The sequence below is a fragment of the Vigna angularis genome, chromosome 2 (genome assembly GCF_016808095.1).
Source record: "Vigna angularis cultivar LongXiaoDou No.4 chromosome 2, ASM1680809v1, whole genome shotgun sequence".
Lineage (NCBI taxonomy): Eukaryota > Viridiplantae > Streptophyta > Magnoliopsida > Fabales > Fabaceae > Vigna > Vigna angularis.
In genome coordinates this window covers 34522548-34549987 of record NC_068971.1, presented here as the reverse complement: position 1 = coordinate 34549987, position 27440 = coordinate 34522548, and the positions used below count along the sequence as shown (strand labels likewise).

The following is a 27440-nucleotide window of genomic DNA, read 5'->3' as shown; positions in this document are numbered from 1 at the left end:
AAAAGTAAACCTTACAAAATCACAAAACTAATCGTGACGGTGATGGGTAAAGAAGAAAAGATAAAGAAAAAGGGAAAATGATAGAAATAGTTTCATATTTTAGCTTGCATGCCAGAGTAATGTGACTTTTTCTTTTAATAAAGTACCCAGCATATTCCGTGTATTTAATTTGAACTATTTTGTAAATCTTGTAAAAAAACCTATTTTTAGATCAACTTAACCAAAAAATTAAATGTACCAAAAATGAAAAACTTTTCTAAATCAACTTATACTGATTAAGAAATGGCTGTTTGCTTATTCTTTTTCTTATAAAGTTTTAATTTGACTTTTATTTCGAGACAATTTGTGATACAAAATATATAATTTTATAATATAACGCAGTTGAAATTAATGTCTTTTTTCTAAAACGAATTGTTTAAATAGTAACGAGTCTAATTTCTTTAAACCAAATTTTGAATAGTGAATAAAAAAAGCGATTTCAACTTGATTATTCAGAACAATTGTCCTTAGTGTACTTGAGGATATAACCACAAATAATATAATCATCGATTCAATAGTCTAATTTTACAATATTTTTGAAATAAAATTTATTTTGACATTATTAATTGATTTAACTATAATTTAATGAATTAGATATTTATATATGACAAGAGTTTAGTGTTTTCAAACACACTCATTATTAAGATTAATTGGAATTTATTGAAAACTATTATTTGAGTTTCACTCCAAAAAGCCAGATTACCTAACCAGAAACGTTTAATTTAATTATATCAATAAATCCATCTTAAGTTTATATATAATTCAAAAAAATCATTATCTTATTTATGTTTTATAATGTCTGTCTTAATTAATATTAATTACTACTATCACTTAATTTTTTGTTTTAAATAATAACATAAGAGAGGTAAAATTACCATAAAGGTTTACAGTAAGACGAAAGATCCATGATTGTTTAAAACTTTCAACAAATTCTCCTTAATAGAAAATGTGTGGGAAAGTGCGTTTGTGGCTTTTCTGGCAAGTTCACAAGACTGCACAGTGATATGTGCATCTATCACGTTTTCACTAGCTGCTGATAGCCACAAAAGCGCTTAGATATAGAATCGTTTCTCACCCACAAATTCTTCACCATTCAGCATGTAACAAACGCAACACAGAAAGAAAATATATATATATATATATTACCTTTCAAAATGAATTTTATTAATTGATAATTAATAATAAAAATAATTAACACGGAGAGAGAAGAAAATGTGAATAGAAAAGGAAGCGACTCAGATCTGGCTTGAAACGCCTATAAATAAACCCGTAAACCATTGCTTATACCTCGCACTCTGTTCTCGGCTTCAACTTGCTCCATAGAAGCTAAGAAGAAGCCACAGAGAGAACCGGTCTCCTACACTCATTCTCAAGGTACGAGACTCTCTCCCTCTTAAGCCATGCTATGCCATGCCTTCTTATCACTCTCTGTTTCAATTCTCCTTTTCTGTTACTCTGTTTTCTTCTTTCAACCACTTCAATTTTGCTTCCTAATTCTCCTCAGATCTGCGCATAAACGTAATGCTCTGTTTCTTTCAATGCTTGTGCTAGTACTAGATCTGCAGCTATTTCTTCTCCTAATGCCTAGATCTACTGGATCTGAATCCATTTTGCTATGATTTCTCGCTTTTGTTGTCACTCTGTCCAAATCTGCTACTTCATTGCATGGAAACCGTTGTTGTTCTACTAAATCGTGAGGTGTTTTCATGCTAGTTGAACTTCTCTTAAGTTGCTCAAACTCATGTGTGTTATAACGTGCTTCCGGGGAATGGGTTTGAAATGATGTCTATAGGGAATGAGAGTCTTGCTTTATAGTCGTCCACGATACCGTCTTATTGTCAGCTTGTTATGATCTACGAGTGTGGTTGTATGTGTCATTATGGAAATGCTTGCACGCACACACATACACACTCATACACTAACTAATGTTTTCTGTTATTGACCGAAATTTAGTGTAAATCATGAATTTCTATGTGTTTTATTTCTTATATGATGAATTTTGCTTATAATTTTGTGTTTTTCAGTAAATTTTTTAAGAACTTTTAGTGAAGAGTGTTGTTATAGGCAGTGTGGTTCTAGCATTTGATATGAGAAATTATAGCTATGATCTATAAATATTGCAAAATGTGTTATTACGGATATTAGTGCAATGATCTTTGGGTATTGTTGCATGCGTGTGGTGTTATCGGTTTTGGAGTGTGTAGAAGTAAGAGCTGATTTGGGATTTGATCTGTTCCGACAGAACAATGGCATCTCATATCGTCGGATACCCCCGCATGGGTCCCAAGAGAGAGCTCAAGTTCGCTCTCGAGTCTTTCTGGGATGGCAAAAGCAGCGCCGAGGATTTGCAGAAGGTTGCTGCTGATCTCAGGGCATCCATCTGGAAGCAGATGGCTAATGCCGGGATCAAGTACATCCCCAGCAACACTTTCTCTTACTATGATCAGGTGCTTGATGCCACCGCCACCCTCGGCGCCGTCCCACAAAGGTATGGCTGGACCGGTGGTGAGATTGGTTTTGACACCTACTTCTCCATGGCCAGAGGTAATGCTACCGTGCCTGCTATGGAGATGACCAAGTGGTTCGACACCAACTAGTAAGTGATGATGCCGACTGATAGCGACTGTTGTGATATTAATGTTGTGTTTTAATAATCCGATTACTGAACTGTTGTGGTATTGATCCAGCCACTTTATTGTCCCTGAATTGGGACCTGATGTGAACTTCACCTATTCTTCTCACAAGGCTGTTGACGAATACAAGGAGGCCAAGGCGGTATGTGTTAAAATAAAAGGCCATTTGCTTTATTTTATCATAGCGAAACACTGCTTTTTATGAGATGTTATTTAGATCAGGGTAAAATATGAGAAATGACTATTAATTTTCCTTGTTTTTGAGTTTCTCGTTCATAGTAGCCAAGCCATTTTCCCTTTTATATATTTGTCTATATCAACATTATCATCGAATATTTGTTTGTCTTTCAGCTTGGAGTGGATTCCGTTCCTGTCCTCGTTGGCCCAGTCACATACTTGTTACTCTCCAAGCCTGCCAAGGGTGTGGAGAAAACTTTTAATCTCCTTTCTCTCCTTCCCAAAGTTCTTGCTGTCTACAAGTAAGAGTTTTAATTGGTCGGGTGTTATTATTTTCTGTGTAAATTCATGCTATATATCTAACTTGCTTATATGAATAATAAAACAGGGAAGTTATTGCTGACCTTAAGGCAGCCGGTGCTTCATGGATTCAATTTGATGAGCCTACCCTTGTCTTGGACCTTGAGTCTCACAAGTTGCAAGCATTTACCGATGCATATGCAGAACTTGCACCTGCTTTGTCTGGTTTGAATGTTCTTATTGAGACCTACTTTGCTGACGTCCCAGCTGAGGCATACAAGACTCTCACATCTCTGAACGGCGTCACTGCATATGGATTTGATTTAGTCCGTGGAACCAAGACTCTTGATTTGATCAAGGGTGGATTTCCTAGTGGAAAATACCTCTTTGCTGGAGTGGTTGATGGAAGGAACATCTGGGCTAATGACCTTGCTTCTTCTCTGGCTACATTACAGGGTCTTGAGGGCGTTGTGGGCAAAGGTATAGATTCGGCATACATTTCACTGTGAGTTTTGGTATGCTTTTACGGTCAATGTAGTTGTTTGATATATCTATTGTTTAAACTGTATGCAGATAAGCTTGTTGTATCTACCTCCTCTTCCCTTCTTCACACTGCTGTTGATCTTGTTAATGAGACCAAGTTGGATGATGAGATCAAGTCATGGCTAGCTTTTGCTGCCCAAAAAATTGTTGAAGTTAACGCATTGGCTAAGGCCTTGTCTGGCAACAAGGATGAGGTAATATTCATCTTACATTTACGAAATATATATATTTTATTAATATTATGTGATTACGTTTGTTTACTGAGAAATGCACTGTTATTTAGTGTGGCCAAACATTTTAACATGCAATCAGGAGGTTTTCGTTATAAATATGAAGTTAAAATAAAATCATATTTTATTAAAATAAGTAAATATTATATGATTTTATATATAGTTTAGTAGGATTTATTATTATTTCGAAAACAATTGAAAGAGCGGATCTAGCATTACAATTAAATAAAGAGAAAAGAAAGGTATGTATTACGTGCATTATAATTACTTAAGAAAATTCCATTATTGGGTACCTTAATTTCTGTAAATAGAAACAGCATACAATTGTGTGTAATGTGCAGTGCCAGTGGCAGGCCAAATGTCTAGCACTCGTCATGATTAATTTTGGAAACACACAAAATATTGTTTCATCACACAATAAACTAATATCAAATATCTCATGGTTTCATTTTCAGGCGTTCTTCTCTGCTAATGCTGCAGCTCAGGCTTCAAGAAAGTCCTCTCCAAGAGTGACTAATGAGGCTGTTCAGAAGGCTGTGAGTGCTTGTTCTCTTTGTTAATATAGATATGTTGTAAGATGTATTCTGCTGTTACTCATGGCTTCTAATTTTCTTTCCTCTCAGGCTGCTGCATTGAAGGGCTCAGATCATCGTCGTGCAACAAATGTCAGTGCCAGACTGGATGCTCAACAAAAGAAGCTTAACCTTCCAATCCTTCCAACCACCACCATTGGATCCTTCCCTCAGACTGTAGAACTGAGGAGGGTACGCCGTGAGTTCAAGGCTAACAAGTGAGATGCTGAGACTGCTGATCTTTGCCTTGTTTTCATTTATGATGTGCCTTTCTTTTATTGACCATCATGCTGCTTTCTTCAGGATCTCCGAGGAAGAGTATGTTAAGTCAATCAAGGAGGAAATTCAGAAAGTTGTTCAACTTCAAGAAGAGCTTGATATTGATGTTTTGGTTCATGGAGAGCCAGAGGTCAGCTCTCGTCTCATAATGTTTTATATATTGACTTGAATGTTTCGATATATCCAGCACCACTCTTGCTAGATTTTCTGTAATTATTATCACCTCCAACTAATTGTGAAAGCCATTCGTTGCAGAGGAATGATATGGTTGAGTACTTCGGTGAGCAGTTGTCAGGCTTTGCCTTCACTGTTAATGGGTGGGTGCAATCCTATGGATCTCGTTGCGTGAAGCCACCAATCATCTATGGTGATGTGAGCCGCCCCAAGCCAATGACTGTCTTCTGGTCATCTGTAGCTCAGAGCTTTACCAAACGCCCAATGAAGGGAATGCTTACCGGCCCTGTTACCATTCTCAACTGGTCCTTTGTTAGAAACGATCAACCTAGGTAAGTTAAAATCCACACCCTTGTAATATGAGTAGCGACAATATTCACCAAATTGTTGTTTCTAATTATGTTTGTGAATCCATCTGCAGATCCGAAACCACCTATCAGATTGCTTTGGCCATCAAGGACGAAGTAGAAGACCTTGAAAAGGCTGGCATTACTGTCATCCAAATTGATGAAGCTGCTTTGAGAGAGGGTCTGCCACTGAGGAAATCGGAGCAAGCTGACTACTTGGACTGGGCCGTTCATTCCTTCAGAATCACCAATGTTGGCGTCCTGGATACCACTCAGGTACTTTGAGATCACCACAAGTCACTGGGTTATGATCATTATTTTTTCATCCTATTTTGCACCATGTAATAATAAACTTTTCTTGTTGACAGATCCACACTCACATGTGCTACTCAAACTTCAACGACATCATCCACTCCATCATTAACATGGATGCCGACGTTATAACTATTGAGAACTCTCGTTCTGACGAGAAGCTCCTCTCAGTCTTCCGTGAAGGTGTGAAGTATGGTGCTGGAATTGGCCCTGGTGTGTACGACATCCACTCCCCAAGAATACCACCAACTGAGGAAATTGCTGACAGAATCAACAAGATGCTTGCAGTGCTGGAGAAGAACATCTTGTGGGTGAATCCCGACTGTGGGCTCAAGACCCGTAAGTACACAGAGGTGAAACCAGCCCTCACAAACATGGTTGCCGCAGCAAAACTCATCCGCAACGAGCTTGCCAAGTGAATGGTATAAGAAAAGTAGAGTCTCACAAGTCATTGGTTCTGCTTCATATACACCACCAAAGAGGATTTTTCTATATTGGTTTCTTCAATAACTGTGTGCAATATTTTAGATGTTTTAGCATATGCTCTATGAGCAATTGATTCTCCCCTCATCCCTCCCCCCCTTTTTTTTCCCCATTCCCGTTTTCCTAATATCTGTTGTATTTCTGCGGCTCTGCCGCGATGCTTATCGATATGGAATTTTACCAGTTTTGTGCAAATAACATGACTATCTAAATCCAGTATTTCAAAATACAGCTTTCTAAATACAGCTTTCTAACTGGTTGGATAAAACCTTTTGAAAAACGTGTCGGAGTTTTTTTTTTTTTTTTCTTAAAAAGAAAGCTCAAAATACTGTTAATTGTTTTTCAAAATAAGAAATAGTTCAAATTGAAATATGTATTTCACTGTTGGAACAGTATTCTCGGGAAGTGAAAACCAATCAATGTCCGGTCATGATTCTGCAATGGAACCGAGGGCATTTTACCCAAAGCATAGTCGTTACATGGAAGGGGGGAAAAAGCAGCAATTTTGGCGCTAAGAAAAAGCAGTTACTAAAGTGATAAAATGAAGATAAATTAGAAAGGAATTATTAATTGCGTTGTTTTGTTCCGATTACAATTGACTAACAATGTTTGGATATGGTGTAGATATAAAGAGTATCTGGTGTTCCCCTAGGACCAAGACAATAATATTGAGCACATATTGGAGTTCTTACCACTTCTGTTTATTTTCTCCTTAAAATTACCTTAACACATTCGATCTCGGAAATCTTGTTAGCCTTGCCTTTACAGCAAAGGCATTAATACGAAGGCTAACAAGCTTTTCGAGCACGATTGTCTTAAAGTAGCGTGGTTCCCTTTTGTTGACCAATATGTTTTTATGTTTTTAGACATCATGTATGTTACATCGTGCTCAAAATTTCGGGAGTTTGGTAATACAGTTTCTTTTTCCAATTTCAATTACTTGGGTTAAATCTCGTGGTTCTTAATGTATACCATGCATGACACATTCACAGCCATCAGTCTTGTATAAAAAAACTGTATGTCGAATTACTTTACAACATTAATATTTAATATTCTTATTTAGAATTAAAAATATGATTACTAAATAAATGATAATGAGTTTATCCTAAAGTTTATGTTTTTTAATATATATATATATATATATATATATATATATATATATATATATATATATATATATATATATTATATAATAATAATATAATAGATACCCGTTAAACAAAAAGTTCTTCATAAAATACATTAAAAAAAATATAATTAAGAATATAGGCAGTTTATACAATATAAACATAAATCTTACTTTCTTATAACTAATTTTATTCCATTTTCTTCTTATTTTTATTTATCTTATCGTCAAAACACATATCACATCTATCACTTTCAAATAAATATTATATGTAATGGGATGAAAAGGGTTATTTTGAAGGACCAATAATGATGCGAAAGTTTTCATTAAAAAATACTTGGCAAGCTTTAGCATGCTCTGCACTTTTCATTAAAAAATACTTTACAACAACTAATCAAGGCAATGACAGTAAAAACTTTCAAAATCATCCTCTAAAATAACTGTTCCTCTTTACCTTCTCGTGAAACAAAAAAGCATAAAGTTTTTAAGCTACAAAATTGGGTAGAATCCAAATTTTACTTTCACCTCAAAACTCCTTCCACATTGGTAAGGGCTTTTTTTGCTAACTTGAACTTTTGAGTTAGATCTCTATTGGTTTTCACAACGTACTCCTTTATGAAAAACTCAAGGCCTTGCCTAAGACTTTCAAGTTCAGGAATCACTGCTGCACGTGTGAATATGTTCCATACCAAGTTTTCAGGATACTCCAAAATGGCCTCAAACAGGATGCGGAAATGCATGACCCTTTTTGGTGTCAACAAGGTGACATCATTCAGATCCACAGTCTTCAAAAGAGTAAGGGAGAGGGTGAAAGTGGCAACCATTTCAGCCACAAATTTTGCCAAGTGCATTGACCTCATAAGAGGCATTGACTCCAGCTCCTTAAGCTGATCCCACAGACAAAACTGAAAAAACATGCATAGGAAAAGAATATGTCAGCTCCTTTTGCTTCTTTCTCATTCATACATCATGCAGAAATTCAATACCTGTAGAGTGAACTTGTGATTTTTGTCATGCTCGCATAACTTGGAAGCCAGCACCGTATAATACTTGTTAAAAACTTTCTCTTGCAAGCAACACTCCACGAGAACACGCATGACATCTCTGTCCTGTATATCATCACATAAAGGAAAAACCATGTAATTGAAATGACACATTACTAAGCTGAAGAAAAAAAGGACAAAGGAAATAAAAGCTTACCTGCTTGCCTGGTAATTCCAATCTTAGAAGCTTCTCAAATGCATCAATATAGTCCTCCCCACTCATTATTATACAAAAGATTGCCCTTCTGGCATCTGTGTTCATCTTTTGAGCAGCAGCCAGCTGGAGCATTCTTTGGGTTTCAAGAACATCTTTGTCTATTCTGTTGGCAACTTCTTCAATATTGACTGTTGAAGATGCTGCATCTCCAGACAACCACCACTGGCCCTTCTTGTCAGGATCAAGTAGCTTGCTCCATTTAAGCCCTCTAATCAAAATGTCGTCAACTCTTAACTGAAAACAAAATTTTAATTATGTTTCTCAAATGACCAAAGTAACCTATATCCAGAAAAACAACAAAGGATTGTCTACGCAAAGCACAGTCTACATGTAACTTCACTTTCCATTTATTTATTTTATTTTGAAAAATACAATAGAACTGTTAGGAAATGGAATGTTTAAGTAAGAAGGAAAAAAACTAAAAATTAGTTAGTTGGTTAGGAGGGTATATAGGAAGACTATATATAGGTTGGCTTTTGTTTGTTTGGGGTTACGTTTTTGGTTTGTTGAGAGTGTAGACAGGATCCTTGGTGTCCTGTGGGAAGGAAAACATTATCTCTGGACAGTGTACAGATTATGTGGCTGTTTTGAAGTGAACTTTAAGTCTAACTTAACCCCAAAAAACCAGCTTGTAAGGTGAGATTTGCACCCACTTATATACTCTAAATTAACCTTATCTCTAGTTGATGTGAGACTTCCCACACCCCCTCACGCTGAGGTATATACATCTCGTGCATGAAACTAGACATTAATGATGATCCGATAGCGGGTGGAACAATGTGCTAAACAAACAACAAATTTTGCTAGGATAGAATCTAAACCATGACTCTGATTCCATGTTAAAAAGTAGACTTTAAAACTAACTCAACCCCACAAAACCGGCTTGTAAGGTGAGGTTTGCACTCACTTATATACTGTAAATTAGTCTTATTTCTAGTTGATGTGAGACTTCCAACAGAATCAAATAGACTTGGTATTTCCATTGTCATTGTGAGTGTGGATTACGATTCTGTGTGTGAACCTCGTTAACCAGGTTTCTTGAGAAGAAACCTATCAATTGGTCTGACCAGCCGAATCCGAGGAGGAGTCATGGAAGGCTGAATAGGTGCTTTGGAGAGGTCGACCAGTGAACAGGTAAAGGTGAATGCAGAAGTAAGAGATAGCATTCAAGAAATCCAAGAAATACTGAGAAATGCGAAAGACGTTAAGAAACAAGTGAGAATTATATTAATGGAAAAAGGGGAGAAAATGTGGAACTCAATGATGACTCAGAGGAGGAAACGGAAGAGGTACAAAGGCATTGGATTAAAAGGGTGGAATTACCCACCTTTGAAGGGAATGATCCCATGGGCTGGAAAGCGCGAGCTGAAATATTCTGAGGTTCAGAAAATTATTTCAAAGGAGAAATTGCACCTCGCATTTATCAACATGGAGGGTAGTGCCAGCCATTGGTTCAGGTTCTGGAAACAAAAGACCAAGAACCCTTCTTGGGAAGAATTAAAAACTCTAAATAGGAGATTTGGAGGGAAGGAGCACAACACAGTTTTTGAAAGGTTGGCTTTAGAAGTCAGGAAAAGGGAGTGGAAGAATATATCAGGAAATTGAGATGTTGGTATCACAAATTCAAACTTGTTAGAGGAGCAGTTCCTAAGGTATTTCTTTGCGGGACTAATGAGAGCTATGGAGATCACAAGATCCCAAGGACTTGATGAGAGCTACGGAGATCACAAGAGATGTGGAGGACTCGTTAAAAGAACCAAGTTCAAGAGCAGGAAGTGCATACCAAAATAATAATTCTAATTTTTTATATAAAGGAGGAATGTGACGGTATCTTGAACTGAAACCTTCAAGGGAGCTGGAAATTCCCAAGGGTCTTCCAGCAACATCAGCACTACAAGGAAGAAAGGAGGAGGAACATTTGTTGGTTCCAAGATTGGAGGAAATTCGGCTGGAGGAGCCAGCAGTCGAGGAGTGTGAAACCTTCCTTATCCACAATACACCAATACACCAGGAGAAGGGAAGGGAGGTGTTTTCACTATTGGGGAGCCTATAGCCCAGGACATGGTGTCTGGAGGACAGCTTAATTGTGGTTCTGGAGGAGGACGAGGAGGAAGGAGGAAGTAGAGAGGAAGAAAATGAAGAGGAATTGGAGGACACAAAGCACAAGTGGATGGAGCTGTCCTTATTTTCAGCAGGTGGGTTGACACAAACCAATACAATGAAGCTACAAGGATGGGTTAATGGAAGGAGAGTTCTAATCTTGATAGACAATGCAGCCAGCCACAATTTTGTTTCCACAAAATTATTAGTTGAACTGGAGCTGCAGGTAGAAAACACATCATCATACTGTGTTAAATTGGGAGATGGCCATAAGAAGCAAACCAGTGGGTGCTGCAAGATGATAGAAATGCAGCTGGAAGAACATAAGGTGAAGGGGACATTTTCCTGAGTTGGGAGGAATAAATTTGATTTTGGGTGCATGGTTGGTTTCTTTGGAAGTGGTTAAGGTCAACTAGAGGACCTTAACCATGTGTTTAATGTGGAAGCACTGCAAATACAGATTAAAGGAAATCCAACCCTCACTGAAAGGGTTGTAATACAAGCTCTGTTGAAGGAAACAAAGATAGAAGCTGTAACACTGGTGTTGGAATTAGGTGTGACAGATGTGGAGAATGAGGTTAAGGGGAGACTTGACTCCAAGACAACAAGTGAGCTGGAGGGAGTTTTGGATGAATGTAAAGGAATTTTCTAGGATGTTCTGGAACTGCCACCACGAAGAGAGATGGATCATAAAACTCCCTTATCAAGGGTAATGAAAATCTGGTTAATGTGAGGCCCTAAAAATATCCTCAATTGTTGAATTCTGAGATAGGAAAACAAGTGTCAGAAATGCTAAAAACTGGTATAATCAAGCCTAGCAACAACCCATACTCAAGCCCAGTTATCCGAGGTAAAAAGAAGGACGGGAGCTGGAGGTTTTATATATACTGTCGAGCTCTAAACAAAGCCACAATTCCTGATAAATTCCCTATACCCGTTATTGAGGAGTTATTGGATGAGTTGCATGGAGCCAAATACTTTTCAAAGGTGGATCTCAAGTTTGGTTATTTTCATATCTGAATGGATGAGGCTGATATTCAGCAAACAGCCTTCCACACTCACCATGGGCATTACGAGTTTTTGATTATTCCCTTTGGGCTAACTAATGCCCCAGCCTCTTTCCAATGTGCCATAAAAACTATCCTACACTTGTATTTGAGGAAGTGTTTTGGTATTCTTTGACATATATTAAAATACAACAAATCTTGGGAAGATCATATAGCTCACTTGAAGCAAGTGCTGGGAACATTGCAGCAACAACAATTTTTCGCAAACAAGAAAAAGTGTAAATTTGGGAAGGAAGAAGTGAGATATTTGGGCCATGTGATTTCATATAAGGGAGTTGCGATGGACCTTGAGAAGCTAGCAGCTATCCATCAATGGCCCACGCCTAAAACAATCAAGGCTTTAAGGGGTTTCCTTGGCCTTACAGGTATTATAGGCACTTTATACAAGACTATGGGAAGATAGCCAAACCCTTGACTAGGGATGAAGCCCTTTAAACAGCCTAAGTTTCATTTAACTAGAGCACAACAGCAAATGACTAAATTTGCTAATAGACATCGTAAACCATGACCAATTAAAGTGGGGGATTGGGTGTTTTTGAAGATTCGCCCTCATAGGCAAGTTTCAATGCCAACAAGGTTACTTCCTAAGCTGTCAGCTAAATACTATAGTCCCTTTTTGGTGCTGAGACAAGTAGGGCCAGTGGCTTTTTGTCTGCAAGTTCCTGAGACAGCACGTATCCATCATGTTTTCCATGTTTCACACCTGATGCGGGCTGTGAGAGCACACCATGTGGAGAAGGAGCTGCCAGAGGAGTTATAAGGAAGATCTTCAGTTTGTCTTCCCAGCAAAATGTTAGAGAGGACTATTCAACAGCCTGAGCAAGGAGAACCAGTTCAACAGGTTCTGATTCAGTAGCAAGATGGAGGACCTGAGGCAGCTACATGGGAGGATATAGCCACCATTAAATACCAATTTCCAGACTTCAACCTCTGTACAAGGTTGCTTGTACAGAGGAGGGCAATGTTAGGAAATGGAATGTTTATGTAAGGAAGAAAATTAAAAATTAGTTAGTTAAGGAAGACTGTACATAGACTGGCTTTTGTTTGTTTGGGGTTATGTTTTTGGTTGGTTGAGAGTGTAGACTGGATCCTTGGTGTCCTGAGGGAAGGGAAACATTATCTCTGGATAGTGTACAGATTGTGTGGCTGGTTTGAATCAAATATACGAGGTATATCCATTGTTATTGTGAGTGTGGATTACGTTTCTGTGTGTGTGAACTTCGTTAACCAGGTTTCTTCTATCACGAAACCTATCAGGAACATAACAGATAATATTTGGAAAAAGAAACTTCAACGATAGACAATGCCACAAAACACAAATTAGACTGGGACCTTCTGTAACCACTTCTTAATCCGAGTGTGATGTGCAGAGTCCTCATTTGGTTTTCTTTTGTTATTCTTGATGTCACATATGATTTCAAGCATGAAGTCCATCTACAAGAATTACCAAGTAATCAGAGTTGAACTATTTGTAGGAAAAAAAAGTAGTTTTCTTTTCTATTTATGATAAAAAAAAAGCATGCTCACTCTTTTACTATTTTTCTTTTGACTGTCATCTCCAGAGGAAGCCTTCAACTTATTTGATGTATTCTGAACGCATAGAATGAAATCTTTCATGGCAGCAGGATCATCAACCCTTATTTTCATCCCACAACCTATTCAGACAAATAAAATAAAAATAAGTCACAGATGGTTCACTCGTTGATCCAGTTTCTATGTAAAGATAAGGGGTAGATAAAGGAAATGAATGCATCAATTCAAATATATTAGACATTTATAATTACTAGATGTTAAGATGTGTGTTTATGTTAATTGGGCTCAGCCCATTCTGTATTAAGGGCCTTGGCCCATATCTTACATTATAAATAAACTGTCCATATCTTACATTATAAATAAACTACCCTATGCGTATGAAAAGAACACAAGGGAGATTTCTCCTAATCTTCTCTATTTATAACATGGTATCTAGAGCTTAGGATTAGTTCCAGCCAACTCCACGGTCTCCGGCACACATCACCGCCGCTGTCTCTGCCGCCGCTGCCGGAGTTCCAGAATCGACCGACGACCACACCATCGGAATCGTCTCGGCCGGGCGACCACCGTGGTGCAAAGATTGCGGCGAACGGACCACCCACGCGTCGCCGCTCGTCGTGATCGCCTCCTCGCCCTCTTTCAGGATCTGTGGTCGTTGCGTCAATTGGAGCACTTTGGATTTTTAGGGTTTCTCCCTCTCCATGGCGTCTTCCTCGTCTACAAACACCTCTTTTGGTGGCTCATCTTCTGATCCCTCAATCTACACCAATTATGTGAATGTACACTTGTCCATTGACAAGTTAGATGGCAAAAATTTTGCAACATGGGCGTCTGACATCAAACTTTGGTTGAAGAGTCAGGGATACGTAGATCACCTTACTCAAAATGTGACTACTGCTACCACAAATGACACTTCCCGCTGGATGAAAATTGATGCCCAGTTATGCATTGTCATAAAGTCCACCATTCACTCCTCACTTAAACAAATGTTTCGATCATATGAAACATGTTCAGAAGTATGGGCACAAGCGAAGTTGTTATACACAAATGACACTCAGCGTCTTTATGGTGTTTGTCAGGACCTATTCACTGTTATTGGTCCGCGCAGTCCTGGTCCCATGGCAGAATATTTGGGTAAAGTTCATGTCCTTCTTCATGATTTTAATGAGCTATTACCTCCTGCTTCCACTCCTGCTGAAGAACTGGAACAACGATCAAAGTTCTTCATGTTGTTGGCATTATACGGACTCTCTGATGATTTCTCTCATGTCCGTGATCAGATTTTGGGTTCTCCTGTCATACCCAACTTTACTTCTACTTGTTCTGCTCTCTTGCGTATACCGAGCAAACCAGTCACTGAGACACCTCCTCATACTGATGATTCCTCAGTTATGGCTGCCCAACGTGATGATCGAAGTCGATCTCGCAAGCCAGGTAAAGGACGTCCAAAATGTGACCATTGTGGCAAGTTAGGCCACAAAATTGATAGATGTTATGCGCTTCATGGACGTCCTCCTCGACCTGTAGCAATGGCTAATTCTGATCCACCTCCCCGATCATCGTCTGCAAACCATCCTACTTCATCTAATACTGTAGAAAATGCTGCAATCTTTCACGAATTTCTCAGATGGTATGAGGATCGTCGGCACTCTAGTTCCACTACATCTACATCTGTTGCACGTACAGGTACACCTTTTGTTGGTCTGACTCACTCTCACTCCCTCGGACCTTGGGTCCTTGACTCAGGCGCCACCGATAATATCACTGGTAACAAGTCTTTGTTTTCTTCCTTGTCATGTCCGGATAATTTACCCTCGGTAACAATGGCGGATGGGTCTAGAGTCTCATCTCATGGTGTTGGTACTGTTCATATTTTTCCGTCTATATCCATTGATAATGTACTTTATGTCCCTGGGTCTCCCTACAACTTATTGTCCATAAGTCGTCTAACTCGTACCCTTAATTGTGTTATTTCATTTACCAAAGATTCTGTTTGGTTGCAGGACCGGAGTTCGAAACACATGATTGGCACAGGATGTGAGTCTCATGGCCTATATCATCTCCGCCCTTCTCCACATGTTAGCGTAATCATGGAGTCACCATCCCTTCTTCATGCTCAATTAGGTCATCCTAGTCTTGCCAAACTGCAGCAACTTGTTCTGAGGTTGTCGAAATTATCAAGTTTGTCGTGTGAGTCTTGTCAGTTAGGAAAGCATACTCGTAGTTCCTTTCCTCGTAGTGTTTCACAACGAGCGTCGTCCCCCTTTTCATTGGTTCATTATGATATTTGGGGACCTAGTCGTGTTAAGTCCACTTTAGGTTTTCAGTATTTTGTTACCTTTATTGATGACTATTCCAGATGTACTTGGTTGTTTTTAATGAAGAATCGTTCTGAGTTGTTTTCTATTTTCCAATCATTTTTCAATGAAATAAAAACACAGTTTGGGGTTTCTATTTGAACTTTACGCAGTGATAATGGCCGTCAATACCTTTCTCAACCGTTTAAACATTTTATGGCTTCTCATGGCATTCTTCACCAGACCTCATGTGCTTATACTCCTCAACAAAATGGGGTGGCAGAGCGCAAGAATAGACACCTTATTTAAACAACTCGTACACTTCTAATTCATGGTCAAGTACCCTCGCGTTTTTGGGGTGATGCAGTTCTCACTGCATGTTATCTTATAAACCGCATGCCATCTTCAGTCCTAGATAACAAAATCCCTCATTTTATCTTATTTACTCAAGACCCTCTACATCCATTACCTCTTAGAGTTTTTGGGTCTACATGTTTTGTTCATGATTTTAGTCCTGGTCTTGATAAGTTGTCTCCTAGATCTCACAAATGTGTCTTCTTAGGATTTCCACGGTCACAAAAGGGCTATAAGTGTTTTTCCCCTTCCCTCAATTGTCATTTTATCTCTGATGATGTCACTTTTGATGAATCTTTTTTTTACTTTTCACATCTATCTTCTAGTTCTGTACCTCCACCTGCTACTGTTGATATTCCTATTTTTTGTGATCCTCCTCGTGATGCTCCATCCATTTTGCCTCCTCCTTCTTTAGACTCTCATTCACCACAGGATCGTCCTTCACCACCACCCCTTCAGGTTTATAGTCGTCGCAATCGTCTCTCTCATGACTCACTTCCAGTGTCGTCTCCTGTGTCTCCTCCGGCTCCAGCAAATGAGTCTAACCTGCCCATTGCCCTCCGTAAAGGTATACGCTCTACCTGTAACCCTTCCCCCCATTATACTGTTCTTAGTTACCACAGATTATCTCCATCTTTTTACACATGTCTCTCATCCATTTCTTCTGTGTCAATTCCCAAGTCTGTGGGTGATGCTTTAAATCATCCTGGCTGGCGTCAAGACATGCTGGATGAATTAAGTGCTTTACAGGAAAGTGGAACTTGGGAGCTTGTCCAATTACCATCTGGAAAGTCTATTGTTGGTTCCAGGTGAGTGTATGCTATCAAGGTTGGCTCTAATGGCACAATTGATCGTTCGGCTGGTTGCAAAAGACTAAACACAGATTTTTGGTTTGGATTATGGTGATACTTTTTCTCCAGTGGCAAAAATGACCTCTGTTCGCCTCTTCATTGCCATGGCCGCTCTTCGACAATGGCCTCTTTACCAACTTGATGTCAAAAATGCTTTCCTTAATGGTGATTTGCATGAAGAAATTTATATGGAGCAACCGCCCGGCTTTGTTGCTCAGGGGGAGTCATCTAGATTGGTATGTCGTCTTCGCAAATCCTTATATGGCCTAAAACAGTCTCCTCGGGCCTGGTTTGGTAAATTCAGCTGTGTTGTTCAACAATTTGGTATGTCTCGCAGTGAAGCGGATCATTCAGTGTTTTATCGCCACTCAAGTGCTGGATGTATCTACTTAATAGTGTATGTTGATGACATTGTTCTCACAGGAAGCGACTATCTTGACATCTCTCAGATGAAACAGTACCTTTGTCATCATTTTCAAACCAAAGATCTTGGCAAACTCCGATACTTTTTGGGTATTGAAGTAGCACAATCCAACACTGGTATTGTCATATCTCAGAGAAAGTATGCGTTAGACATCTTGGAGGAAGGAGGCGCGTGGCAGCGCGTGCAGCGGAAACAGGGAAAGCGACCACCAGGGATGGGTCGCGCTCGAGCAGGCGCACAAAACCCCTAACTTCGCCTGAGAAAATGAGTCACCGGCGACGGCGGCGGCGGCGGCGGCGGCGGCGGCGGGGCGGCGGCGGGGCGGCGGATATCGGTAGTCAGACAGAGAGCCCCGGTGGTTGGCTCTGATACCAACTTGAATATTTAGAGAGAAAGAGATTAAAACAAAACCTCTATTATTTCTTCTTATTTCCTAATACATCACTAATCATACTTATACAAACATAATCAACAGTGAAAGTAGGAACAGTGAAAACAAAGGAAAAACATAGAAGACTCCTAAAGAGTCTATATCTAAAACATATTACATTTCAACAAATCCTAACATCAAACTCCTACCAAATCAGGGGGAGCCTTTCTCAGATCCTGAACGGTACAGAAGATTAGTTGGTAAATTAAACTATCTTACTGCTACGCGTCCTGACATTTCCTTCGCAGTTAGCATGGTGAGTCAATTCCTAAACTCCCCATGTGAAGACCATTGGGATGTTGTTGTTCGCATACTGAAGTATATTAAAGGATCACTTGGAAAAGGTTTGCTATATGGTCCTAACAACGATACAAAAATCGTTTGCTATTCAGATGCTGATTGGGCTGGTTCCCCTTCCGATAGGAGGTCTACTTCTGGATATTGTGTCTCTATTGGTGGCAACCTGATATCTTGGAAAAGTAAGAAACAAAGTGTTGTGGCAAGGTCCAGCGAAGAAGCAGAATATAGAGCTATGGCATCAGCTATTTGCGAGCTTGTGTGGCTTAAACAATTACTTAGTGAATTGAAATTTGGAGATGTCACTCACATGACACTTATATGTGATAATCAAGCTGCTCTCCATATTAGCTCTAACCTTGTCTTCCATGAAAGAACCAAGCACATTGAAGTTGATTGTCATTTTATTCGGGAAAAAATCATATCCGGAGATATCAAGACTGAGTTTGTTAACTCAAGTAACCAGTTGGCAGACATATTCACTAAGTCCTTACGAGGACCTAGAATTGACTATCTTTGTAACAAGCTTGGAACATATGATTTATATGCTCCAGCTTGAGGAGGAGTGTTAGATGTTAAGATGTGTGTTTATGTTAATTGGGCTCAGCCCATTCTGTATTAAGGGCCTTGGCCCATATCTTACATTATAAATAAACTACCCATGTGTATGAAAAGAACACAAGGGAGATTTCTCCTAATCTTCTCTATTTATAAGAATAATATATGCATCAATACCAAAGTGCCTATGGTATAAATAAAGCACAAAAAGCTTAAAAGGAAAAATTGTCCATTTCACCAGTAATCACTTCAATGTGGTACTTCTAAATGCTCAAGAATAAAATGATCTAGTAGTCTGTTAGAGATGAGGATCACCAAGTAACTTCTCTATAAACCTCTACCATTTACATACGTGGAAGCTCTAACTAGACCTAAGCACACACACCAAAACATGGAATTAAAAATGACAGAACACTTACATTGTAACAATGCCAAAATGATAGAGACATCTGTCTCAGTTAATCGCTTGCTCAGCATGACCAGAAAGTCATATATTAAATCACTGAAAAGCATTACAAGATATATTTTAAGAAAAATGTAGTTAAAATAAGTTCATATCAAGTGATTGGTGCAGTCCAGTTTACCAACCTAGAACAGACTCCAAATATGCATAAATATGATAAAAGAAGAGTAAGATTCCGCAAGGAGAGATTGTCTTCTTTATTGTACTCATCCTGGCCAGAAAATATTGGAAGATTGTAACTTTTGTAATTTCTAAAACCCTACGCAAAGGGAAGAAACAAAAACTGGAAAGGGAAACTAATAAAAAACACATTACAAAATTGGTTTTTAAATTTTAATTTATTTGTTTGCAGTTTATACCTCAAAACATTTAGCAAAGGAAGCTAAAAACTTTGCACTGAAGTCAATGCCAACCAAACATGCCATCCCAGCAACAAATGCAGCAAAAGTAGCAGCATACCTTGATAAGAAAAAATGTCAGTTACAATGAACACGACATCATAGAATGGTTTGAAAGCTAGACACCATGAAAAATTACAGGAGTTGGGATTACCATAGGGGACAACACAGTATTTAGCGAAGGATCAAGGAAGAAGAATCTAACATATCCAAAGACCAAACAATACTTTCTGAGTCCCTTATGCATTCTTTTTAAATATAACAATGCCTCGACCTTGACACCCAAGATTAATTATTCTAAACTACAAAGAGTCCTGGACAAGGGCATCTAATCATATCGTATACATCATTGTCAAACAGGCACTTTCAAGCATGTTATCCCTTCTCGTCTGGACAAAAAATATCCCCAGCCTCTTCCTTTTCCTGTGTCATTGCTTTTGTATTTCTTCACATTTCCTGATTGGAGCATCTGAATCTAAGGCTCTATCCTATCATTAAAGACTTAAACTAAATATGATTGAATATCTTCATTTATTTTCTGACCTTCTCCCATAACCAAAATAAAGATTTAAATATTGCTTTGAATGTAGAAAACAAAAAAAAAAATCAATGATTTAGCAACTCATTGAGGGAGGTAAGAGTAAAATACAACGACAAAAATCCTTACTGTTGATTGCCACGGGGACCACCAGCACATGATGCCAAAACTTCCTCAGTCAAGATCTGTGAAGCAACACTACGAGCAACAGACTGCAAAAGATTACATCATAGAAGTTAAGTAACTGCAAAAGATTAGTTAATATGATGCTATATGATTTAAAGCAACACTAGGGAAAAAGTAGTAGACCATATGATTTTACAACGATCACCATTTTTTGTGTGGGAGAAGACAACCAAGGTTTTTCAGAAATAAAAAAATATGAAACATGATGTAATTTATCAAAGTTATCAATCTATGCCCTAAAGTGATTTCAACCTCCATGCTAGTGTTTGCTAAAGGTCTTGGCACTTCACTTCCAAACTAATTCAAACTTGAAATGGCAAACTATGTCAAATTTCTTTTACAAGATTAATCATGTTATATTTAGAAATGGGCACATATGATACCAAAAGGCATCCTCTTTTAATTTAAGACATGTTAAATGCAAAAAATGAATAGGAATAGAAAGGGAAAATAAACTTTTTTTAAGACTTCCTAGAATCATTTGCATTCTCTTTCTCAACTCTTCTTCTATCAATTTCAAAACAAAATCATATGATGTTTGTTAAAAGAAATCAAACAAACATTCATTTCAAGACTACTATATGCCTATGAGTGACATACCTGAAATATCAAGGACAATTCCCCAGTAACTGACTCAACATTAGATTCAGAAAGCCTGTTAAGAAGCCCTGAAGAAACAAGTTCAAGTAGAAATTAAAATAATCAATGATAAATATTTAGAATGCGAAAGTCAAAACAAGCCCCACCTCCCTACCTCGCACTCGTCTTCGAATTTGAGTATGCTCTTCAGGCTCATTGCCAGCACGAGCTCTCAGGTGAGGTGCTATATACTTTCCTTTGGCTTTCTTTTCCGAAACTTCAGCAGGAGTGTTGCCCAATTTCCCCTCCATTCCACAAGATTCCAAAGGATTGGACATGCCAACAACATCATCCTCTTCATTGTCTTCCTGTTGCCCAACTGATGATTTCCTTTTCTTATGCTTCTTCCTTGAAGGCACACTGTCTGGAACATCATCCAATTCCACATCTTCATTAGAAGTTTGTACATGCCCTGATACATCATCCATTGCTTCCAGTTTCATTCTTTTCCTTGACAACTTGTCCTTCTTATTTGACAAGCTTTTCTTCAATCTCTTCACAGGAAATTCATCAATACCATGAACCTCCCCCTCTCCCATGAAATCAAAAGAAGAAGACATTCCTTCAAGTAATATGTTAAGCCCATCATCCATTCCCCTCAATTTTCCTTCCTTCACCTTTAGCTTCTTGGAAAGCTTCTTTTCCAGTTCTAGATCTTTTTCAGCAGCTATAGAAACATCCTGCATGCCCATCTCCAACATGCTCTTCCTGGAACCTTTGCTCGAACCCTTCTTCACTTTCCTCATTTTCTTTGCAACAGAACCACCCTTTTCTTCCTCTGACACTACGTGTTCTTCATCTATCTCATGTTTCCTAGAGTAAGAGTCTAACTTCCCAACTTGTATTTCCTTGACACTAGGACTAACTGATGTGTCAGGTGTGTTTTTAGTTTCCATAGCTGAACTACTGTCATGTTTTTTCGTAGCTCTAGTTTTCTATAAAACAACAGATTAAAAATAAAATTCGCATTGTTCTGGTAAGAAAACAAGACATAAAACTTAAAAAAAAAAAGATACAATAGAATTACCTGGTGTAGGAGCCAGGATTGGTGTTTTGATGCATTCTTTGCCAAGCGAGATTCTTTCCTTCGTTCTCGACGTGATTTTTCTGCGCTTTGTTTATCTGAAACGTAGTTTGTTCAAAAACACACAATAAATTGAAGTTGCAAAGAATTGAATGGAAAAGTGAAAAATTAAAATTTTTGAGAGGTTCTAAGGAATGAAGGTTACCCATAGTTTGGTTCGGAGATGAAGTAGAGAAAAGGGTGTTTAGAAGAATGGTGGCGCAGTGAGCGTATGGCGCCGGTGCGGACGGAAAACGGAGAACAATGAGTCAGAGAGGGGATTATGGGTGGGTTTGAAATTTGGGCAATAGGTCACTTCATTGGGCCCAGAATTGAAGGCCCAATATGAAATACGGCTTAGGTGAGTTTCATCTTCAAATTTTTGCTGTTTCTCCCTGAAACCTATCAGTTTTCTTCCTACACCCCATCAAAAAATTTATCTGAATTAAAAGTGGGTTAGTGTCTTACAAATAAATATTTCCAAAATTAATTTAAGATATTTCAGAAAATTAAATCCTAAATAATGGTCTCCAGGGAGAAATTTGATAAAAACCTCTAATTTTTCAGGTGCACCTTCATAAGTCATCATCCTCGTTTTTCTTTTAGTATTTTCAAAATTTCTAACTAAACTTGTACATATGTGTGATCTTTTTCCATTTTGATATTCTCTTCCATTTAGTTTAACACATTCATAATGATATTTTTAATGTGTTAAAAAAAGAAGTTTTTTTTTCTAAAAAAAGAAAAACTTATTCTATCACAATATCATATTTTTGAATCTTGTGTTATATAGTTCCTTAAAAAGTAATTACAAAACATATAATATGAAACAAACAATGCCTTATAAAAACCTTTGACGAATATAAATGTAATCCATAGTCACTTATTTGTTTTTATTAATTAATATTATTTTATATTTAACACAACCTTTTAACTAGTTTCTAGTTTTTTTACTAGTTTAAGAAATTGTTTACCTTTATTAATAATATATGGTAAATGTTATTTTTTTAATAATTTTTAGCATTTTTTGAGATATTATTTTAAGTAATATTTTATATTCTAGCTTTATATATTTACTTAGTTTGTTTTTCTCCAAATATCTATTGAATTTCTTTTTACTCTTTTCTCTCATAGCAGGATTTTATTATATAATTTTTTTGTTCTCTTCTTCCTTTCTTAAAATAATATTTTATTATTTTTTACTTTTTAAGATGAAATCTTGTTTTTTTTTTCATTTTGTTATTGATGATTATATATAATAAGTTCATTTTATCATGTTAGATATTTTTAATCATACTATTTTTTTATTACATATAAAAATATTGATATTAATAAATGATAGATTTAGTTTATTTATCGTTTTAAATCAATTTTTAATATATGCCAATATGACTTTATCTCCTTTTAGTCACTTTAAAAAACATGCCAGTTTTAGATCCTTCATATATTTTAAATGATTTTTTAGTCATTAGTAAATATCGTAAGTTTAAAGCTAAATATTGTCATAATATTATCATAAAGGTTAAAAATAGTGGAAAAATTCTGTGATAGAAAAAATAATGTCTCAATTTGTGATAATATTTATAACATAATTATAATATTTGTGACGAATATTAATCTATTATAAATGTTTAATTAAGTAAATTTATGACAGATTTTGTGAATCACTGTTAAGTTTTCATTACAGGTAATATGGTAGAATTGATAAACATTCATTAATAATAATAATAATAATAAAGTTTGTCATAGAAAATACTTATCTTTAAAATATGTTGTGACCCTATTTAAAGTTTTCCTCACAAATTATAAATAATATAAGTAATATTTTCTTGTGAAGGATTTTGTTCATTAAAAATTTTAATTTAATAGTGTAAACACTCTTAAATAAAATAAAGACATTTTATAACTAAAAGTAGTACATATATAATCATTCCAAAATATTAACATAATAATAATATATGCACAAGGAAATTACTAAACAAAACTAAACATAACCGGATATCTTAAAGATTAATCTTCAGGCTCCTCAAAGGTACATTAATTTCTGCATCATCATCTGTTCACACCATAATTGTGATTATCGTAAAAGAAAGAAATAAAACACAACATCTTATTACACTACAAAAGAAATGTATTTTGTGGAGTTTTTTTTTTTCGATTTGCGGGGTTTTTACCCTTCACAAAGTAATTTCGGGGAGTTTTTCAAACCGCTGCAGTTTGAGTCGCCACAACCTATCTGCGAGAGTTTTCTGCGACTTTGCTTCACTAAATGCATCTCTTAGCAAATCTAGGATCATAATCATTGCCTTGTCACTTAATCCACACAAAACCTTGATATGATATAATTTGATTACATACTCTAATTTTGTGTACTTGCTCCCATCACACAATATTTGATTTCTGTCATTGAGAAACTCATTAAATTTATTATGATTCTCCCTTGGCCTTTCATTACTAACATCATCTTCACCCAATTGTTGTGATCTGCTTATATTAGTACATTTTTGCCTATAATATCCAAATGCTTCATTTATCATTGTTTCCATTGGATTTTCAAAATGAAATGTCTCTTGTGACTCATCTTCATTTCTAGAAATATCTTGTCTTCGCCTCTCCCCATGAAGATTCCAAATAACATAAGTTATGGGAAATTGTTTTAAAATCAAGTGTTCCTCAACTATGTCTTTAGTTTGCCATTTCACAAACCCACATTTGGGGCATGGACATCGATTTGTGTCTCCAGAAGCTCCATTCTTAAAAGCAAAATCTAAGAATTTTTCTAAACCAACTGAGTATTCAACTGTATTTCAAGGCTTAGTTATCCAAGACTTATCCATTCAAAAATATTCATAAACAAAATAAAATACACTAATACATGAAAAAGAATACAATATTCATGGAAAATACAAATAAATAATGAATTAAAAAAATTAAACACTTCTTTCTACTAACCTTGACAACTGTGAGATTGCAATACTTAAAGAGAAACATGCAACATCAATTGAGTGGTGTTTTGTTATGGCAATTTCATTCCGAAATATAACAAAAAATACACAATCATAAGCAATCATTTTCCAATTTTAAATACTATACTGAATAATTGTACCTATCTCCTGAATTTGTTATTAGTGAAAATTGTGTTAGAAACATATGTAAAACATGGGGTAACTTGTCTCCGACACAACTTTACCAAAAAGTAAAAGTTCTCAGTAACGGTCCTGTGATCCTCTTTATCATAATATAGAAAATGCTTTCTCCATCTAAGGTAAAATCATATACACAAAACGTAGTTATGAATTGTGAAAAGTATAAGGACTATATACACTAACGTAAATATATTCATTTATTTTATATATTTCATTTATTCAATTTAATTAACAACTTTGTAATGAAATCAGTACTGCACAAATTAAATAATTCATCTAATTTAATAACACGTTTCAACGTAATCTAATTCATCTAATTTTCTTGGGCATCCAATACTTTTTTATCCACCACTGTTTCAACGTAATTTGATCCTTCTTGTAAAGTCCAACCATCTAAATTGGAAGCACTCAATAGCCTTAATGGTCCTTCGTGTGAACAAGTAGCCACAGTTCTCATCTTTCCAGAAGCAACTGCTGCTGCAACATTGTCCTTAAAACTCCTGTCATTTTCTATATCTAATTTGGAATACTTTGGACTTGAAGATAACCTTCTAACATGCAGTTCGGTATATCAAGTAAGAGCTAATTACTTGACTCATTTTGTTTGGCACACAATTGTCTTAAATTATGACAATCCATGCAGAATAAATTAGTTGGATGTGATTAAGAATAAGTGTACATTAATCCTGTTTGACCAAACAACCATCTGAAAAGAAGAAAGCATACAATCCCAGTAATGACCATGATCAGGAAATACTTTAGACTGGTAAGGATATTTTGAAAAACCTCTACAACAAAGGAAGAATATCTAATAAAACATACACCAGGCAATGAAAGAGAATCCCCAATCAATAACAGTAGAAGGGTCACCAGATCTAGCTTCAACCTCAAGCACTAAAAAAACTGACCAGCTGCAAAATACTGCTACCCATTTTCTCATGCCAGGCACTAAACCAACCATATAAATACTCACACGGTCCAATATATAAGTGCATGCGTAATTTTTTTTTCAGAGATAAACTTCCATCAGGACAACAAAGATAAAATAAAACATTGCACCAAAGAGAAGCACGAAGGGTTGTAGAACCATGTACCTCAGGTCGACCAACACGTTATGAGCTTCGCCGTCTGCCGGTCCACAAAACCACCGCTGCAGTTCCGTCTGCCTGTGGTTTCGCGACTGCGAATCTGAAAGAAAAAGGAAACACGGGCAATCCAAAGGAGAAATTAAAGAAATTAATGACAGGAGGAAGTAGAAGAAGGAAGAAAGGAAGATGGCGTACATGCGAGGGAGAAAGCGGGTGGAATGAAGGGAGAAACTGATTTTAGGGTTCAGAAGGATTTTTAGAGGAAAAGAGATTTTTAGAAGAATGAAGGGTTTAGGCAGAGATGGGTTTTAGAACGGGAGGGAATAAAATTTTACAATTGGTAAAAAAAACTTAGTCTAAAAATTTTAGGGGAAAGAAATATAAAAAAAATAAAAAATGAAGAAAGAAAATATATTATTATTTTAAGAGGTTATAAATCTCTTTTAAAAGAAATTAAAACTCCCACAAATATTATCAGTTAGATAATTTAAATTAAACATCTTAAATTATGTTAATTCGAGGGAATTTTTTTATAACTTCTGCAAATTAACCCCCTCTAAATAAGTTTTTTTTTAGTGTCAAGCTATTTGATTATAAAATGAGATATAATTACAATCATCACACAAAGTCACACATATAACTAGACTCTTCTAAAAGATATATTAGTATTCTTTTTATTCCTTGCTCATTCATGGTAGGTGTGCTTGTGTATTAAGTGAGTTTATTGATCGCAAAAGCAATGTTTGGCCTTGTGTTAGTCCAATATTTCAATGCACGTATGACTTGTTTGTACAAAATAGCATTGGTCATTGATTCCTCTTATGTAGTGAATTGTCTACTAGCCACCATTGGTGTTGGACAGGCATAAACTGTCTCCATATTGAACTTCTTGAAAAAGCATTACATACACGTTCTTTGATTTAGTCAGATCAAAATTTTAACAAATAAATGAAAACAAAACCACACATTCAAGTCAAAATAGAGAAACTTGAGAGTAACCATGCTATTTACAAACAAAATATTTCCAAATCAAAGGTAGTATAATAGTTTGTTTACTTACATGGACAAAACCAAGGTGTTAAAACCTAACTTCTTCCCAACTATAGTAATTCAATAGCTAAACTACTCATTTGAAACAACACATACATGGTTAATAAAGAAAAAGAAAATCTTACATAAGCTTATATAAAAATCAAATGAAAGAATTGAGGTCTCGTTCGACTCACAACAAATCTTCCACAATGTACTGTAAGGTTCAACTCTTGTGATAGGTGTGATAGATCTATTTTGTTCTATTCAAGTCTCCTTCATTCTGCTCAAGTCTCATACACTCTTCACGTTTGACTGGAGAAAAAAGCATATGTGATAATTTAAAAAATCCCTAAATTTGAATGGGACCAGGTTTCATAATTTCTAGGGTTTTCAGAAGAGGGTTAAGGGATGGAAAAAGGAATTGAGACAAGATTCAAGCGACGACGAAATTAAGAATTGTGTGAGAAGATAAGTTAATTGTAAGGGACGGAACTCAGGCGA

The 27440-nt window shown here is 36.6% G+C and overlaps 2 protein-coding genes across 4 annotated transcripts; one reads left to right on the top strand and one right to left on the bottom strand.

Annotated features, from left to right (window-relative positions):
- Positions 1–1254: 1254 nt before the first annotated feature.
- On the top strand, positions 1255–6272 carry LOC108328999 (5-methyltetrahydropteroyltriglutamate--homocysteine methyltransferase). Its single transcript, XM_017562951.2, has 12 exons — positions 1255–1413; positions 2282–2635; positions 2727–2814; positions 3024–3151; positions 3238–3629; positions 3723–3886; positions 4378–4458; positions 4546–4712; positions 4798–4903; positions 5029–5279; positions 5369–5570; positions 5663–6272. Exons 2-12 carry the CDS (start codon positions 2286–2288, stop codon positions 6023–6025), a joined length of 2292 nt encoding a protein of 763 aa, XP_017418440.1. The 5' UTR covers positions 1255–1413; positions 2282–2285; the 3' UTR covers positions 6026–6272.
- Positions 6273–7535: 1263 nt separating this feature from the next.
- Positions 7536–26236, bottom strand: LOC108329092 (uncharacterized). Of its 3 annotated transcripts, XM_017563111.2 has the most exons (15): positions 26103–26236; positions 25914–26007; positions 21840–22090; positions 21638–21732; positions 20726–21545; positions 20572–20639; positions 19915–19997; positions 19209–19308; positions 18975–19060; positions 18806–18888; positions 13170–13297; positions 12975–13076; positions 8416–8709; positions 8202–8324; positions 7536–8120 (listed from the first exon to the last, which is right to left on the bottom strand). In XM_017563111.2, the coding sequence occupies exons 3-15, from the start codon at positions 21841–21843 to the stop codon at positions 7737–7739; spliced, it is 2370 nt and encodes a 789-aa protein (XP_017418600.1). In that variant the 5' UTR covers positions 21844–22090; positions 25914–26007; positions 26103–26236; the 3' UTR covers positions 7536–7736. The 3 variants fall into 3 exon arrangements, with proteins under 3 accessions (XP_017418600.1, XP_052728743.1, XP_052728744.1); XM_052872783.1 differs by lacking the exon at positions 26103–26236 and having other exon boundaries at positions 21840–22113; XM_052872784.1 differs by lacking the exons at positions 18975–19060; positions 19209–19308; positions 26103–26236.
- Positions 26237–27440: the final 1204 nt, after the last annotated feature.

Excerpts from the sequence above, each read along its gene's own strand:
- LOC108328999 (XM_017562951.2), top strand. The coding sequence starts at position 2,286 with ATGGCATCTCATATCGTCGGATACCCCCGCATGGGTCCCAAGAGAGAG. Across the intron at positions 2,636-2,726 it reads AAGTGGTTCGACACCAACTA|CCACTTTATTGTCCCTGAAT; the intron begins GTAAGTGATGAT and ends GTATTGATCCAG. Across the intron at positions 3,630-3,722 it reads TGAGGGCGTTGTGGGCAAAG|ATAAGCTTGTTGTATCTACC; the intron begins GTATAGATTCGG and ends AACTGTATGCAG.
- LOC108329092 (XM_017563111.2), bottom strand. Across the intron at positions 20,640-20,725 it reads AATTCGAAGACGAGTGCGAG|GGCTTCTTAACAGGCTTTCT; the intron begins GTAGGGAGGTGG and ends TTGTTTCTTCAG. Across the intron at positions 8,325-8,415 it reads TGGAATTACCAGGCAAGCAG|GACAGAGATGTCATGCGTGT; the intron begins GTAAGCTTTTAT and ends GATGATATACAG.